Source organism: Dromaius novaehollandiae, chromosome 1, assembly GCF_036370855.1.
Source record: "Dromaius novaehollandiae isolate bDroNov1 chromosome 1, bDroNov1.hap1, whole genome shotgun sequence".
NCBI classification, from domain to species: domain Eukaryota; kingdom Metazoa; phylum Chordata; class Aves; order Casuariiformes; family Dromaiidae; genus Dromaius; species Dromaius novaehollandiae.
This window is the reverse complement of record NC_088098.1, coordinates 51,074,607-51,093,806: the sequence shown is the minus strand read 5'-3', so window position 1 is coordinate 51,093,806 and position 19,200 is coordinate 51,074,607. Positions and strand designations below refer to the sequence as shown.

The 19,200-nt window shown below is 37.9% G+C and overlaps 1 protein-coding gene across 10 annotated transcripts in view; it reads right to left on the bottom strand.

Annotated features, from left to right (window-relative positions):
• Positions 1-19,200, bottom strand: part of ATF7IP (activating transcription factor 7 interacting protein) — a 114,067-nt gene that overhangs the window by 35,112 nt on the left and 59,755 nt on the right. For all 10 annotated transcript variants that reach the window (XM_064511409.1, XM_064511413.1, XM_064511417.1 and 7 more), the window contains exons 3-10: positions 13,847-13,933; positions 9,108-9,253; positions 7,821-7,958; positions 5,939-6,004; positions 5,110-5,183; positions 4,490-4,578; positions 2,726-3,361; positions 1,173-1,240 (exon numbers count right to left, since the gene is read on the bottom strand). In XM_064511409.1, coding sequence (XP_064367479.1) covers positions 1,173-1,240; positions 2,726-3,361; positions 4,490-4,578; positions 5,110-5,183; positions 5,939-6,004; positions 7,821-7,958; positions 9,108-9,253; positions 13,847-13,933 — 1,304 coding nt within the window. The remainder of the gene's footprint in view (positions 1-1,172; positions 1,241-2,725; positions 3,362-4,489; positions 4,579-5,109; positions 5,184-5,938; positions 6,005-7,820; positions 7,959-9,107; positions 9,254-13,846; positions 13,934-19,200) is intronic.

The following is a 19,200-nucleotide window of genomic DNA, read 5'->3' as shown; positions in this document are numbered from 1 at the left end:
CATACACTGTAACAGAGGACTGAAAACCGGAAAGCACTGTATATCCTTCATTTTCCTCCTCCTTGCTCACCTTCCATTGCTAAATACCACTATTGTACACATAATCTGTTTTTGCGAAGTCTTTTCCGGGTTTCAGGCTCTACCAAATAGAAAGTTTTTTAAATATGCATCTCACATTAAAAATTAAATCTTGAAACCATACATCTGTCAGCCATTCCAGTACTGTATTTCCTACATATCAAGTATTGATTTTTTTTCTGTAGCTATAATCCACAGGTATCTACAAAAATTAAGTTTCAAACAACCATTCTTTACGAAATGCCTTTAAAAAAAAGGGAAGAGTGAGGCACAGCTGAAAATCTATAATACCAGTTATCTTTGTTTCTATGACAGATGAAAACCAAAATCTTGCCCAGTATATTTTCTTCTTGCTTTAAGATACAATTCAGATTTAACTACACCTTGAAACACCACTAAACATAGAAATTTTGGCTAGAGGAAATTTACTTTACTCCCTTCAGTAAAATGAGTTCCAGTTAACAACAGTATAAAGTATGAGATGCTTTATGAAACCTCTGTATGCAGAAAGACAATTAATTACAAATAATTTTAAATAGCTTGATTTTAAATTTGAAAAAAGTTCAAAGTATCTTAGACTGGAGAAATCAGGACGTACTGCAAATGCTCCTTGATCATCAAGTAGTTATTCCTGAAAAAAGTGTTTTTCCTTTTCCACCCCGCCCCATGACATATGGTAATGAAATATTAGAATTCCAATTCTAAATAGCTTCTGGAATAGTGTGGAAATGAGAAAGTCACAATAAATTATATTATATTTGTAGCTTTCAGTTCAGACTCTTTAAATAAAAAACTGGGCTGTTTTCTTTCATGTGTTTGCTCTGTTGTATCTGACGTGTTTTCAGTGTTCGCCTGAGTTACTAACTCATCTACTTAGACAAACCCTATTGGAAAACTTCCGAAATGATTACCAGAAGCTCATGCTCCCAGTAATACTCTGGATCAGAAAAAGAAGAAAAATATAAATGGACAGAAACTAGAAAGGATGGCACAAAAAAGAAATTAAAATTCATTATGGGAAATAAAGGTAGAGAACTGCTCTCCTGTGGATTGTAACTTTAGAATTTTATATAGAAACATAATTAACAGCCTACCTGCGCTGTTCCTTCAGCTGTTCGCTTGTTTGCTGAAGTATCCGTTGGTGGCCTGCTTGTCTGGTTTTCTAAGGGGTCAAGAAATTGTTCATTTGCAATATCTAATCAATGTTAAATACTATTATGTACTATATGAATCTGGAGGAAACATTTCAAAACTGTTTGATACTAAACATTCAGTACATTGCACGTTTAACATTTTTCAGTCCTGATTTTTGAGTACAAGAATTCAAACTTGATTGTTACCACTTTTCAGAGGGAGCAGCAGCTATAAAAAAGTGAAATGGCACTTTCCAGCCTAGGAGCACTAAACATTTCTTTCCTTTCAAGTCTGACAGTGTATTCCAAATATCTAATGAACAATTCCCTCACTATCTAAAGACAAAACACCTCTCCTCCCTCTGTATGTAAACTGACAAGACGTTAAACTGAAAAAAGTACCGTTACTCAACATTTTTATATGAAAACTGACTGAACAAAGGATGCTTAAACTGACTGCAAAACAAAGTAAGTGCTGAGCATGGAAAGTGTATTTGTTAGCTCAACTGAATATATCTACACTAGCAACCTAAGTGAAAGTACTTGGAATATTTGATGCAAACATTTAGATCCAGATTTCTCCTTTCCCACCCCTTTCCATTTTAACCAGAGCTTATCAGCAAAAGCATTGGCCCAAGCAGTGTTTCAGTTCTGGTCAGAAAATTACTAGTGCACACACCAAACAGCAAACCATAGAAAACCAGACGAGTTTCCAGGTGCATAGACTGTTCTTTTGCTCACCATTCCTGACTGTCACAACCCTTTTGATGTTATACTAAATCAAGATTACCTTAGCTTTACAGCTAACACTAAATGCAAAGTGTATGACTGTCACTTTGGAGGAAGACAATATATTTTGACACAGGTAACTTAAGATGGGAAAGTGAAATAGAACTGTATCTGATGTCAAATGCTGCTTGAGTTAATTTTAACATTATATTGCGCCAATAATAAGAAACTCTTGCTATGATCCCAACTCTCTCTGAAATCTTGAGGATCATATTAAAAAAACATTCAAGGTACATAAAATCAGAAGTACAGTGAAGCATCATGACATGGCCAAAGACAGAAAGTTAACCTAGATATTATATTTAAATTAGTTATCTAATTAACCTAGATATTGTTCTTAAACATTCATTGTTCTCAAAGGCTCTATTTTAAATAGAGCTGATGTACTGCTTTGGAACTAATTTAGTATTCTTTATTTCCTCATTTTGTTTACTTTCAAATGTTGTGAAAATTAAATTAATGAATATGCTTCCTTTTCAGTATGTCTTTGCTTAGAAAACAGTCAGACTATTTTGGGAGGCTGTATTAAAAATAAATACCAAGTTATTAATAGCAGAATTGGAATTTCTGATTTGATGCTAGCAATAGTTCAAAGCCAATTCTAAATAAAACAAAGCTTAGAGAGCTTTTTGGAAATAAAATTTCCACGGGAGTGGAGCTTTATGCTTCCCTTACACAACTGTTTTCTCTTCCTTTACCAGCGTCAATATTCAAGCATAACTTACCAACTCTGGGCGCTGTAATGGTGGGTGTTTCAACAGGAGCTGTACTACTAAATGCAGAGAGGGGAATCTTCATCTGTATGGGAGCTCGACTGCTGGTAGGATTATAAAGTCCTGAAGTACCCACTGTGGGCAAAGAAGTCCTTGTGGCCTGGGCAACAGGATGTGCAGTTGAAACAGCCTGTACTGCCAATGTTGTCCCTATTGTCCCAGCACTGGCTGGAGAGTTCCTCTGAATACCAGGACTGGGCACAGATGGGCTGTTATTTGGTTTAGTTGGGTTAGTTGATGCCAAAGACACAGGAGTTTTGGTAAGGCTACCAACAGTGGATGGGCTCTGTACAGATATAAATTCAACGTTGCCTGACTGTTGGTTGGTGACCAAAGTCCCCGTGTGGCCTTGCAGGAGCTGAGGCTGGGATGACACTGCAACAGGTACATGCAATATTACTGGCAAAGACTGCAATGAGACAGACATCGGCTGAGTGCTGCCACTGGGCACCTGGCTAGTGCCAACAACTGTAGCTGTGTTAGCTGTAGGAAGAACTGTTGTTGTCAAAGAGCTGGAGGTCACTGGAGTCTGAGGCTTAAGATGTCCACTGACAACTGTCTGAGGAGCAGCAAGACTGGAAGCTGGCACTATGAAAAAAAATTTTCTTTTTAAGCATTTGGACTAAGTGGTAAGTTTTTCTCCAACACAACAAATGAAAAAATATGTTACATTATTACCATTTTTAAAGGAAGACTACCAGATAATACTTTTGCTGTTGTACAGTGATATTTGATAGCCTAATTAAAGATAAAATTCTTTGTTTGAGAACTATATTTTCTTATTTTTATGCCATTTGTATAAGATATACAAGGAACTATGACAAAAATCTGAATTCACATTCATGAGAAAGCTCCCTGGTGTAACTGATGAAAACACATACATATAGCATTTTAAACACTCATTACAAAGATGACAGAACAGCTGGCTCTTCAGAAAACACGAGAAAATAAAAGCTAAGTCAGTTATGACTAACTTTGTTTGCAAAGGTAGGAAGGTTCTACTGAAATCAAGGATTAATTTATCAGAGAAGCCATGCAAAAGAACGCAAAAAAACTTCAGGACTGTATCTAAACATCAGGAACGTAATACACTACATATAGCCATGTATTCCTATTCTGAGATGGTTCTGTGAAAAAGATTCAGCATTCAATATCAGGTAACCAGTATTTTTAAAACCAAAGATAGTGTGGCTACATAAACGTAACATTAACAGAGTTTTTGATTCTACTTTCTCTCTAAAATTCTAATACGGGAACTCTATTTTTCAACCCGACTCCCTTAAGAAATGGGCTTATGACCTGCATCAGTTTCCCACTCAACTTTTGTAGCCATTACTTAAGAGAACATTATTAGCATCCTATAACATTCCCATGCAATAAATGGCCTGCGAGCCACGTGTTCCACTTCTCAGCAGTTGAGGTACAGCAGGTTCTACTGACTTATCCAGCAAGTGGTCTGCCGCAGCATCTTAGCTAATTTTCATACACATTCTGGCTGGCCAAATCAACATATTCATTCCTTTGACTAGCAAGTACACTACATAAACGTAAACTGGGAACATGACAGGGAGATAAGAGTAATGATTTTTGATGGCCAGGGATGGGTGTGGGGGAGACAGTCGTAAGAAACAAAGTTTTGTTCTGTTCAGTTACTTCTTTAATGCAAAGCAATAATTTTAAGAAGTGTGTTCATAAAGCGCACAAGAAGTTTCTTACCTGCATTCACAGGGGCTTGAAAAGTTGCTGGTGTGCTCTCGCCTACATTCCTCTTGGACTCCAACATCTGTCTCACCGTACCAGCATTTCTATGGAATGAAGTTCCAGTTAGCATCTCTCAATGAGCCACACTGGGGTATAATGATAAACAGTACAATGGTAAAAACAAAAAAAGATTATTTTACAGCTGTTCATTTCAGCTTGATTTTCAAAAATCCATTTATCCTTTTTTCCTCCTTGCAAATTTATTTAGGATATTCCCCGTCTAAAATAGTTTATTATTTATTCATATGTCTTCGAGTGTTTGCACCAAGTTTGCCTTTTGCTATGAGAATCTCCCCTTCCTTATTTCTTTTCAGAGTTACTCTTCCATTTTCATCAACTATTTCTAGCTACTGAAACAACACATCTTAGTTTACCAAAGAATGCATTCAATATTGCTCACGTATGACTTCTGTAATGATGTAAGAGAAAATGGAATTTTACAGATGAACAAGGACGAAAAAGGAAGAGCCCTTTCATAAAATAAATAAAAAAAGAGAGAGATTATCTATTACATTATGTACCACTGATCTCCTATGATAAGTTTGAACATGGAATCGATGATGTGTTTCCCTTACCGATATGTCACATTATTTGTGTTCGCAGTGTCAGTCCCTGCTTTCCCTGGAGACAAAGGTGGGTTTGATGAATTCTACAAAATTGAAAAAAAGAAAACAACCCAAAAGCCAAGTTGCAAACTTATATTTCAATTGTATTTCACATTCATTCATTTTTGTGTAAGGTACACATTTTCTGGAGCCAAAAACGGAGAACAACTTGAAATGTTTCACAAAACCCAAAAGCCTCCTCAGTCCTGTCTGCCTGCCTCACCTCCCTCTCCCAGCTCCTCCCTTCTTATGAATCTCTAGCCTTCACGTTTTTATAGCAGGAGAATCAGAATTTCTTCTTCAACTTTCAAGGACTTTTAGCTTTCACTTCTTCATAGTAATTCATCCAAAATATTTATTCTAGATATAGAGAAATACTTCTGTTTGTATCCTTTCTGATCTCCACTCCCACCATAAAAGTGAGAGTAAAGAATTCCTTCTAATTTACCCTGCAATCTATTCAGGCTGCAGTATATTACGTTTATGTACATACAATTTAAGTCACTTTCATACTGATAACATATAAAGGAATTTCTGCGCAAATCAGAATTACATAATAGATGTTACAGTAAAGATTGCATTCTTCAGTATCACTGCCTTTTAACCAACAAGCCAAACCTACTTTCTTTGCGAACACTATTAATAACCAGGTCACCATTTTTCCGTATATAAGATTTCCTTATAAAATGGGATAAAAAATCTCATTGAAATCCTATAAAGTTGACTTGACATTACAGAAATTAAATTCAGTTTATGGTATAGGCTAGTTCAGAAAAACAAACATTAGTCCAGTTCTTACTTCCTGTCTTTTCTTCAAGTCCTCCCGGGCTGCTCCAAACCGCTTTGTCAATCTAGCAATTTTAGCCTAAATGAGAAGAAATAAAACTAATAATAAAAATACCCTCCCAAGAACCATTAAATAAGTTAAACAAAGTAAGAGATATATAATTAGGATAAAGTCAAAGAGTATTGTCGTATCAGGAGAAATTATTCTTTCCGTGGAAAATACAGTACAACCGTAACACTTTGCAGCAGCAGGAAGAGCACGTGTGTATCACAATCGTATCTTAGCGACAACTTGAATCATTTTCGTCCTATTCACAATTATACAAGCATAACCCACTTTGCATGAATTAATGCAACTGCTTACCTAGAAAGCATTTGACCACTTTAATGTGTGATGAGGCATCCATATCGAGAAAAGCACCCCTTTTGCTCTTCCTGTCATTTCCTCTTCCTTCATTAGTTTTATTTTTCTCTCTCACTGATACACTACATATCACGTACACCTCACTGTTAGCTTGTTCCACTGTATTTGATGCTCAGCTGTCAGGTTCATTTCTGTCTAGTCTTTTATTTCTTGTGTCTCTGACTATGCTAATTGATACCTATTCCTTCTGCAATTACCTAATCATTAGATGATTTTAATTTCCCCCTCTAGACTGCACTTATTCTGGAGGCAGTAGCTATGTTGCTTGTTCTAAGCAGATACTTCTTTGTAATGAAGAGAGTTGTGTGGGTTTTTTTGTTTTTGTTTTTCTTTTAAATGAACTGCTGTATAATCCTTGGATTAACACTAAAAGACTGAATGCTTTTTAAAACCAGGGAGTTTCACATATCATGATTTTGGAACCTCTGACCTAAGAGAAGCCGGACTGGTTAGAAACCTCACATCTTTCACATTTTTATAAAGCAACGTGACAGGCTACAATTGTAGCCTGCCTTTAATTACACATACTGCAATAACAGTTCAATTTTGGCTATGTTGTACAACTTAGAGGTCTTTTGGAGCACCGTGCACAATAAAATCAAGTAAGCTTAGGCGGCAAGTACGTTAATATCAACACATTCACAGTCTTACATGAAGTTATTAATTTGACACCACAGTTGATGCCTGAAGACCCTGAAACAAGTATACGGAAAGTGCCTTAACTACCACTCAACAGGAGATCAGCATAAAATTGCTAGCAAAAAAATTAAAGGGGAGATATCTAGGAATAACTGATGCACCAAACTCCATATTTTTCTTACATTAAAGTAGAATGGTCTTAATACTTGAATTTGTTATTGCATAAGCTTAACTTTGTCTTTCCAATTCAATATTCTTTGATTTTTGTGATGTTCCTTATCTCACCACTAAGTACATCATCTCTATAAAAGAGTGCAAGAAAGCATGCTGCTTTCAATGCAAGCCATTTGTTTCCTTACTGGAGCACAATTACTTAGTTACCTGATGAGGTAATGTGGATGATTATCAAGTGATATTTATTTATTTGTTTGAATATTCTACAGAGTTTGATGCTACTGTCCCACTCCTTTCAACACTCTTCCTTTTTTAATTACATTTCTGGCCCCACAGAGTAGAGTTAAGAGATATTTTCATACTCTACATTTATCTGAAGAATATCTGAATGGCAGAGAAGAGCTGGAAAATGATTTACTCACAAATGAATTGACTTGTCAGAAGGAGGATTTGCTTTTTTTGATGATTAATTGATTGCCTGCTTTTTTCGGAGTAGAGAGAGAGAATTTTGCAATTCAAAGGCAACATTATTATTACTTTTCCCCTGGGGAATCAAAATGGCTTTCCTAACAACAGCTACAGGAGACTTATAACCAAATACTGAGGAATTTATTTTTGAGTAAGACTCTACTAGGCAATGCAACACTCAAACACTTACCTGTAGTTCAGTAAGCACAGTTTTATGCCTCTTGTTACATTCTATTTTCTCTATTCGTGTTTTCAAGTCTGCCAGAGTCTCATCAAATACAGCGCACTGCAAAGCAGCAAGTTTTTCTTCTAACAGACTCTGGATAACCTGCAGAAGTATTTAACCAAAAGGTAACACAATGCCCTAACTTGGAAGGCCATCTGTAAGATTATCATCAATTCTTGAAAAGAAGTGTGCCACAAGCAAGACTATGACAACAGTTATGCCCTGTCAATCAAGTATATTTATAGTCACCAATAAGCACGTGGTTGCACAGCTAGGAAAAGTTTCTGCATCTTGAATGCTGGCAAACATAAATGGCCTCTCTCTGCCATTAATGCATTCGTGATTAAAGTATAAAACATTATTACAGATGCAAAGAATATTAACAACAGAAGGCATTTTCATAAGGTCTTTTGTTTACACAAATTAATTTTTCCTTCTTACTGCTCTTGCAAGAGTCAGCAATAGTCAGAGAACAGAAATTAAAGATGTTCAACAAAACTGTTCTTTTTGATATACATTTTCCCCTAAACATAAATGCCATGTTGCCTTTTTCTGCAGAAGCTAAAACGGAAAGAGATGACTTGGATTTGTGCAAAGTTTATTACTTTTATTATTTACATTTTTTCCCTCCTAAGCCATGACTGTCAAAGAGCAGATAAATTTTTCTTAGGAAACACAAATAAATAAAAAATATTGTTCAGCTTTCTGCCTCCTATATTGATGGACTTACAACATGCACTAACTAATGGAATAAACACATAACTTTTTTCTTCAAGAGTATGCGTTTCCTCAGTTGCAGCTGATGCAGTCAAACAGGCAATTAACAGCTTTATAAAAATCTGCAAAACACCATGTCAATCACATTGTTTGAAGACAGACTTTCTTTAAAGCTGAGTATAGAATGAAATTTGCCATATATAAACCTTTACCACAATGAAATAGCTCCTTAGCTGACATTCTTTTGGTCTCCATCTATATTCAAAATGAAATGAGTTTAAACATGCTTAGTACATTTCAAACATAATTACTGTAGCTTAGTTGCTTAGTTTCCCAATGATGTTTGGTCCCTTCTTAAAAGTAGGTCTTTACGTTAAACCATTATTGTTATCTGAATTTGAATTGTGTCAAAGAAGAAGAAAAAGTGGGAGGCAGAGGGGCCAGAGAGTGTATAAGAAAAGATAACTAATTTAGAGATGGTAACAGAAGGGACAAAACTTTTTTTGCTATCTTCATCCAGCATCTCCACTCTACCTTTTGTAATTTTTGGTCAACGTCTCTTCTGGCTGTAATTTTTACTTCGAGTTCTGCTTCATAGTCTTCTCCCATGTACCGACGGCGTTTAGAATGTACGCTGTCCATATCCTCAGACTTAGAACGCTTTCTCCTTGACACTTCACCTGGAATGATTAGAGGCCATTACTGATAAGATTCTTAAAAATCTGTGGGATGCTGTAACTATCATGAAGTTTCATTTTTCATTGGTTTAAGCATTCTTGATTCTGAAACAACAACATTATTTTGGGGAAAAATAAGACATGACACTGAAAAAGAGCAAAGGTCTCTTTGATCTCCTTATATTGTTGTCCTGTTACTGAGATCTGATTCACCAATGAGCAACAATAAATCACCTATTAAAACAATTTTATTCTGAGAAATACACTTCATTTCAAATTAGTTATTGCAAGAATGTACACTATTGAACTATCATGTTCAACTGTCACTGAACACAGGAGCTGTCCAACCAAACCCCCCAAATGCAAGACCATTCCCTCCTCACTTGCCTCCAGGTCTTTCTGCTCCTCTCAGCATTATCCTAGAATGAAACATGGCTGCTGAGAAACAAAGCAAAATCTTCTTCTGAAAAAGGCATCTTTTCCAGAGTAACCAATCTGCCAAATAAAACCTCTATGTGTCATTCTGCCTGTGTCAGCACAACACACTTTCCTACCTGCAAAGTTTTAACTTGTACCTCCAACCCCTGACTGAAAAGCCCTTCTTCTTGGATAACAAAGTAAGTAAAAATCTAACAAAAGAACAGGCTATATAAAAGTTATAAAAGTTATTTTCAAAGTGATGCAGCACTGAAGAACCACAAAGAGACCTCATTTTTTCCAGTAGCTCCTAACACCATCACTTCTAGTGATGCAGATACAAAAAGACAAGCCTGGGTAAATTACCAGTAAGAGAGGCTACAGGGCATACTATGGGTAGCTGACTAGCATCAAAATACAGAAGACTGTAACATTCCCTCCATCCCCCTCAAAAAACCTGAGCCTGGTTGCCTGGTTCAGAAAGACAGAATTAGGAGCACAAGTAGGATTCAGTGGACACTGAAACACAATAGCCAATTTTTTCTTCACTTAGGTTACATGTACTCTGCGACTTTTACTTCTAACTTTACGAATTTCTGTATAGTTTTTTTAGAGCTGCACTATCAAAAGTAATTTTAAAAGTCTGCATGACAACTAGGATATTTACCAAAATTTATGAAAGTGTCAGTCCTCAAATTTAAGAGTTTTATAGGGATACAGGACTCTACATCATTTGCAGAATGCTCAATACTTGTGCAAAAAAAATGCAAGAATCCTGAAGGTAAGAATTTTCAGTCTTTTCTAGAATGACAGTTAACAGTGGAAAATGAAGGAAAAAAGAGCTACATCTTTGTCCTATCCATCAGAAAAACTGGTAGAAATAAGAGAAAAATTTCTGAGCGGCAAGAACACTATTCCTGGACTACTGAAGGCAACTCCCAGACAGTTGCTTTAGAAAAAGCCAAACAATCGAAGAGTACAAGGAGTTTGTAACATGCAAGAACTTCTTACATATTTAACATTCAGGTAACTTGTTCTGAAGCAGAGGTTACATCCAGGAATTTTAATTTTATTGTAACTGGACTCCCTTTGATGAACTTACGGGTGCCTGCTGCTCCCAGGAAAGGATAGATACAGGAAAGCTGTGACTTCTGGCAAGCACTAGCAGCTTTTAATGAACTCTGCCAGCTGCTCTTGACAAAAGGGTGCTTTGTGCTTTTGTTCTAGCTGACTCCTGATTAGCAAGGGTCAAGTACCCTTCCAGCAGGTACTAGGGAAAGGCCTATGCAAGTGCCAGCCTAGAAGAGCACAGCTCCCGGAGTGCAGCTAACAGAGGCAGCCAACAGAGGCAGCAGTTGGTGCAGAAGGGTGGCCAGCATACCTGTGGTGCAGTCCCCAGCAGCCACTGGAACAACTATCCCTGTAATGTCAGAGGCCTCCAACCCAGACCAGGCTCTCCTGGGGGAAGATACAGCTGTGCAGGCCTTGGGCTGCAGGAAGTGCCTGGTACATAAGCCTGGGGCAAGGCAAAATGGTATCCTTGCCTGCATGAGGTGTGCACTAGTGGAAGACCTGGGCCACCAAGCGGAGGGACTGAATGATGGCTGTGCAGCATCAGAGATGACCAAAAAAAAAAAAAAAAAAAAAAAAAAAAAAAAAAAAAAGACTGACTGGATCTTCTCCAATACCTTGCAGCTTCAAGATCCTGAACCCCCACCTGTACCAAAGCAGGCACAGGCAGAGTCTGAGCTTATGCAGTTGGGAAATGGGAGACTCCCATGATGAAGGCTGGTAGCTTGTGACTTCTGGCAACAGGAGGAAGGCTCCAGCTCTGACTGCACCTCTGCAACTACAGCATAAGCTCTGTGCCCTTGCAGCAGATGCAGAGCTGGCAGTCATGTCCAACAAAACATCCAAACAGGCTTAGCCTGAGCTACACAGCAGCACCAGGAGGAAGCAATAAGTGGTAATAATAGAGACTCACTGCTGCAGGGGATGGAGGCCCCCATTTGCCAGCCTGACCTTGCTGCTTGCCAGGGGCTCACATCTGCGATGCCGGAGAGGGCTGCTGAGGCTTGTCCAGCCCTCAAACTGTTATCCCCTGTTGCTTTTCCTTGTGGGCACCTATGAATAGTGGAAGGGAAGACCTGGAGCATATCAAGCGTAACTACATGGCTCTGGAAGCAATAGCCAAGGACATGGGAGACCATGGTGGTTTTCTCCTCCTTTCTGCTGGTAAGGAGTAAGGGCTTGCAGAGAAGCAGATGGATTCCGTGGGCCAATAACTAATTGGTTGCACAGCGAGTGCTGACAACAGGGTTTTGGCTTTTATGACTATGCATCCTCTTTGAGGATTAAGAGCTGTTAGAAAGAGATGGATTACACCTTACGAAGTGGTGCAAAAGCATCTTTGCCAACAGGATGCCAGCCTGGTGAGGAGAGCTTGAAACTAGGAGCAACGGGGAATGGAGATGATAACAATGAAATGAGGAAGTGGTGGACTGGGACGGCAAACAAAGGGCATACGGTGATGCGAACAGGAGACACCTCATGATACAAGGGGACCACCTCAAGCATACGCCCATAAATAATGAAGTGCCTTCATGACAGAATCATGGGGAAAGCTCTCATACCTTTTCTAGGAAACCAGCACAACTGAGTGCCTCTCCGGCACAGGCACTATAGGGAACAAACAGGAGGAGTCAGAGGTCTGCATGTAGTTGTGGGGCTATCATCTCATTGGGATAACAAAGACATGGTGGGATAACTCACGTGACTGCCACGCTGCAATGGATGGATACAGGCTCTTCAGAGAGGACAGGCTGGGAAGGTGAGGAGGGGGAGTTGCCCTTTATATGACAGGGCAGCAGGAATCCATGGAGCTTTGCCTTGGGATGGATGAGGAGCCAGATAAGAGCTGATGGGTTAGGATTAGAGGGCAGACCAGCATGGGTGGCTTTGTGGTGGGTGTCTGCTACAGACTGCCCGATTGGGAAGAAGTAGATGAAGCCTTTTTCAGACAACTGAAAGAAGCCTCATGTTCACTAGCCCTGGTCCTTAAAGGGAACTTTAACCACCCTGGTGTCTGCTGGATGGACAACACAGCAGGGCACAAGCAATCCAGGAGGTTTCTGAAGGGCATTGACAGTAACTTCCTAAAACAGATGACTGAGGAAACAACAAGAAGAGACCCTCTACTGGACCCAGTTCTTACAAACAAGAAAGAACTAGCTGGAGATGTGAAGGTCGCGGGTAGCCTGGGCTACAAATAACAGGATCACAACTCTGGACTTTAGAGGAGCAGACTTGGGCCTGTGTAGGGAGCTGCTTGGAAGAATCCAAATGGGCTATGACTTTGGAGAGAAGAGGGATCCAGGAGAGCTGGTTAATTTTCAAGGATCACCTTCTTCAAGCTCAGAAACAGTCCATCCCAATGAGCAGAAATATCAAGCAAGAGTGGCAGGACGCCTACATGGATGAACAAGGAGTTCCTGACTGATTTCACACATAAGAAGGAAACATGCAAGAGGCACAAACAGGGACAGGTGACCTAGGAGAAATATAAAGACACTGTCCATGCAGAGACAGGGTTAGTAAAGCAAAAGCCCATTTGGAGTTGAATCTGATGAGGGATGTTAAAGGCAACAAGAAAGGCTTCTACACATATATCAGCAGCAAAAGAAAAACTAGGGAAAACATGGGGGCCTACTGAAAAAGGACACAGAAAAGGCTGAGGTACTCAATGCTTTCTTTGCCTTGGTCTTTACTGGTAAGACTTCCCTTCTGCAATCCCAGGTCCCTGAGACCAGTGGGACAATCTGGAGCAAGGAAGATTTATCCTTGGTGGAAGAGGATCAGATTAGGGAACATTTAAACAAACTGGACACACACAAGTCTATGCTACCTGATGGGATGTGCCCACAAGTGATGAAGAGGGCTAAAAGTGATTTTGAGTAGTCAGGATAGATTTATGAAGGGGAAAATCATTCTTGACCAACTTGATAGCCTTCAATGATGAGATGACAGGCTTGGTGGATGAGGGGAGATGTATTTATCCTGACTTTTGTAAGGGATGGAGGGGTGGACTAGACAATCTCCAGAGGTCCCTTACTACCTCAACCATTCCGTGATTCTAATACTTGCCATCACTGAAACATAATTTTTTTTAACTTTACATACTTCTTTCTGTATGTGTCTCCTCTTCTTTTTGAGTCTCCTCTCCTTCTTTATCCTCCTTCTCATTCTCCTTTCTGTCTTCTTCCACCTCTTTTACAAACACAAGAGAAATAAAAACCATGTTATTTATTCACACCAATATACGAAAAGTCTCACAGAGTCTTACTTTGAGTAGCAAACTTAGAATACCTATCCAAAACCATGTTGGGGGAGGGGAGAGAAAAGAGTATGACAAGGCAGTGAGAATGCAGAGATGAGAAGCCAGAAAATACCTTCAGAGCAAAAATTTGAACTACCACAGACACAGTAACATCCCCTTCTGCATTGCTTAGACAGCTTGAAAACCTGCAGAAATGCCTCAAAGTTACATCTGAAATGAAACTGTATATTATTTAAAAGACTGTAAAATTCTCAACTAATTGAGATGCAAGTTTGTTTTTCATCTGCAAAAAAAAATAATTTTTCAGTAAGAAAATACTAACATGTTTCTCTGTTTATTTATTTGTGGCAAACTTATCCATTGTTCACTATAATCTTCATGGTAGAAAACACCAAGATTCCATTTATTAACAAATATTAATTTTCATTTAAAATTTATTCCTTATAAAAGGCATCAGAATTTATTTCTTGTCATTTAAAACATATAGGCTACGAAATTCTTAAAAAACACCCCAAATCCACATGCTTTAAAATGAAACATGTGACTGTCTACCGAAAGCTGCACAAAGTCACAAGTTTCTATAAAGTTTTACTATATGTTTCATGCAGGCTGTATTTGATGCCTCTTATGCTTGCCAAATACAACCTATTTTAAAGTTTACACCAAAAAAAAAAAAAAAAAACAGATTATAATACAGCAAGTGAACACTGCCATGCAAGGCCGCATCTCTGCATTTCTCCAATTTCCTATTTTCATTTTGTTATTGCAGCACATAATTTAGGCATGCTTTTTTATGTAAAAGTTCTGGCTGTGTATATATGCTGATGGTCTCTTAACACTAAAATTCATTTTTATTTCAAAAACCATTTGAATAATTTAAAATAAATCAGTAAAAGGAAAGAGTAAAAAAAACCTAAAACTGAAATCAAGTGATTTTTCATTCTTTTGATGTACACAAGAGAAAGACTGGTATCACATAAACTCCTCAAAACCAAACATATTCATTTTTAAGGTAACAAAAAGGCATAGTGCTAATGCCACTTGCTTTTTAAGCCTTATACAAGGCTTCACATATTTAATCATTACCAGTAAGCTAGGACACATTTACATAAGAATCTGTAGGAGAGTCTCAGCAAGTTCCAGGTGCTTTTCCCACAAACTACAGATTTTGAACATTCAACTGAAAGATGCAAGCATTCCTCCCGAAAGATGCACACACCTAGGTTGTCTTTAACGTATTATGCTTTGAGTTTCAAAGCTGAGCTTTGAATGTGCAGAGAACAGAGCCATTGCTAAAATAAATAAATAGAAAAAAAAATACTGAGTAAGCCTAAAGACATCTGAACACTATCTGTAAGTACTCTGGAACGTACAACAGTATTCTCACTATTCCATAATTCTGTAAGCATGACATTCTCCTTATAGGTTGAGTACAACTGATGTGCTCAGATGATGAAAGCAAGCAGAAAACTGTAGTCCTAGTAAGTGATAAACATTGATCAAACCAAAGAAAGACCTTCTGAACTACCAAAAACCTACCAACTACCAAAAAAAAAATTTTAAAAAGCAAGAGTTTTAAGTCACATCTTAACGATTGTTACAGACATGTCTAACAGTGTGATATAACTTGCAGAAATACAATTTTCTATTCACATTCACATGTGAAGTCAAGGAAATTTGTCCCTGCTCACTCTACTGGACACTTCACTTTGCGCAGTTTTCTCCATAGCCTTCCAAGTCCCTTCAGTGGGCCAGCTTTTCTCAGCAGATTTTACACAAAAGGTTCACACTGGACAAAAATGATTCTTGCCTGCTTTGGTGTTGTAATATCTCTAACTGTCTTATAAATAATGAAATTTTATTTTTTTTTACATACTTGTTTCCACAAGCATCTCTTATGGTAACTGATATACTGTCTAAGACTTGATAAATCCCCATTCATAAATCTAACTTGCTCATTCCCACAAATGGCCAGTCTCTCCCCTTTCATGGATATTTTCTGTAGATCATTATCTATTTACAAGTGACCAGAACAAACGTGTCTTTTGAACGGGATACCAAAAGACAGTCACTTGGAGATAACACTAAATGCACTATTTAGCAGCAATACATCTAAACCAACATTTCTGAAGTACAGGTTTCTTAAATTTAGTTCATTTCTATGACATTTCTGTAAGAGTTTCAGTTTAAGAACCAGCTGTGCTGGTGCGTATGAAACAGGTTTGTGGCCAAGTCTGCACGGAGGCTTAAAAAGTCAGGGAGGAATCTGTGAAGGGGTCCAGACAGAACTTTGTCAACTGCAGGATATGCTTCCCATTCTTGCAATGCTGTAAGCACGATTAATTTATTTATTTTCAGTACGGTACAGAGCTTGATACAATTTTCATTTCTAAAGTCTACCTAAGGACCTGCTTTGAGCAGGGGGTTGGAACAGAGACCACCAGAGGGGCTAATGTAAATTACTCTGAGATTCTATGATCTTCCCTGTTGCTCTTCCATGTACCTTTTCCAGTTCTATGACATCTTCTTTAAGACCAGGAAAGGAAACAGAAGTATGCAAAACATTTAATAGATTGGTGTCCCACAGACTTCTTCAATGCCATAGTGATTTCCTCAATTTCTGAATGTATTCCTAGCACTTATTTGCTTTCTTCAACTGCCACTGATTTAATGTATTCACAGCACTACCTACTATAATCCTGGAAGACTGTTCTTGAGTAGTGAGTCAGTTTATCTTCTTATCAAGTTGTAATTCTTTTCCTACTCATACGTATCATTTTGCATTTAACCACAGTGAATTTCATTTTCCATTGTTACAGCCCAGTCACTCAGAAGATTCTTCTACAGTTTTTCATAGTCCTATCAACAAACTGTCACCTTGCTATTCACTCTCTTCTTTAAGATAAGTTATGAATGCTGTTGCACAGCACAGGCTCTGGAATCTCTGTGGATTTAATTACCATCCTTCAAACAATTATTTCTTGCATGAGGACTTTCCATTTTATCCCAAAGCAGTTTAAGTGCCTCAAGTTTTTGGTGAGAAATCATCTGCATTTGGATTTCCAAAAGAATTCAAATACAGAAATCAGATCTTCCTTGTTCATGTCCTTGTTTTCTTAAAGAGTTTCAAGGTTTCCTAAGGTATGACATCCCATTACAAAAAAATCTTGAGATGTGTCAACATAGCTATTACATTTGCTAATTCTACTTGGAGGAGGAAGGGTGTGCATGTTTCTATTGCCCCTTTGATGGGAGCCTTCTAGTGACATTCTTTACCTGGATGATATTCTTCTGGGCCTTCTCAGAACCACCTTTTTTAATTGGGCTGTTTGCACCTGTATGTCCAATAGGGCATCCTCAAATAATCTCTACATCACTGACACAGATTTAATTCTCATCAACTCTTTCAAAAAATTCAGTCTCTATGCTCCACCCTACCATGGCATTTATTCAATTTACCTGGTTTCTCATTATGTTTGTGTTCCCTGCCCCTGCAACTTCTTTGCTATAATCTGCTACTGTCTGGAAGACTTACTGGTGAAAGGACTGCACAATTTTACATTAATATCATGTTAAATTTAGTACAAGACGGGCCCCCAAAACACTTGAAACATTTCATCCACAACGTACTCTTTAGATAAGTTTAAACTCCCTTCTCTGCAACTCAGTGGCCAAGATTCAAGAAGTTTAGAGCACAGAAATTAACATGTCTGCTGGTTAAGCACAGAACACACTTGACAGCGGCCAGTTTTCACTTCACAAATAGTCTCAGTTAAGTCAATGCACTGTAAAAGTGAAATTGTTATCGCTGATAAATGGGTACTGAAGAATTCAAGTATAATATTTTCTGTCAGCAAAAACTGAAAAATATTGTTAGATACAGTCATTTTAAACTTTTGCAAACTGTAGTCAACACTTAATATTGATTTTTTTTTTCCTCTCAATTCATAGCTAAAACTCCTCTGTGACGACAATATGCTTCCTGACTGGATATGAATAAAATTGGGATATCAAAGTTGCTTTTTTTCACCTTACCCAATGAAAGAAGTCTTCAACTTGGGGGAAAAAAGGAGGACTAACATACTGATAACCCCCCGTTTTATAAAAGGGACTCAGACTTCTGGGACACACAGACACACAGTTTGTTTTCTCCCTGTCTCCACCTCCCACCATCCCAGGAAGTTTCTGGAAGATTTTAATTACACAACAATATTATCATTTTTGCAACCTCAGTGGAACTTTGACTTTAACACTTAAACAAAATCCACACAAGAGAGAGAAATTACTCAAGAGAAAGTGAAGATCCTACCTTTTCTCTATTTAACCGGTATACATTTACAGGTAAAGACCATAAAAAAAAGGAAGAGGTTGATGAGACATAAGCTTATCTCCCTTTCTCCTATTATTTAATTGTTTAAAAACTGGAGACTCAGAATGCTATTACAAGCATGTGAAAGAAGCAGTTTTACCATCAGTGAAACACATGTTAACTTCCCAGAGACTGAAAAACACCTCTCATCTATGGAATTCCTACCGAGCCAAGCATGATTAAACACATTTGGGTTAGCATGGTCAACATTTCATAAAAACCTATATAGTGGAAAAAAAATTGAAATGACAACTTTCTCTGACCACAGATAAAACAGTAGCGTCAACTTACCTGTAAATTACACAGCTATTTTGTTTTCAGAAGTGCAGTAATATGACAACGAGAGTGTTATGTCCAAAAAATAAACATGTTTACAAAACTGCCTGACAAGAATGGAGTATGGAGGACATAAATTCAGTTTAACAAGAAGAATCCAACTGTTGCCTTTGCTAACTACTTGAGGAATCTAAGGTATCAGCTTCCTATGTTTAGCACACAGGCACTTTTAAGTGCCATCTGGTGACTACACCAATTGATTAAAAAGTAAATGTTTTAGATTAAAAAACACCAAGACTTAAATGAATAGAATTATATGGTACGAAATCCATCACCGATTTGCATTTTTGATGAAACCTTTCTAATACTGTAATTTGCCGAAAAAAGGACAAATATGAAGCAAGCGGGACTTAATCTATGCCTGAATTACCAACATGTTTTCATTCTTACTATTTGAGTGTTAAAAGAAGTTGAAACCCTTTCTTCCCCTCAAGAATAATAAAAGAACACACTTTTCCCACAAATCTTCCTGTACCATACCTGTCAATCACT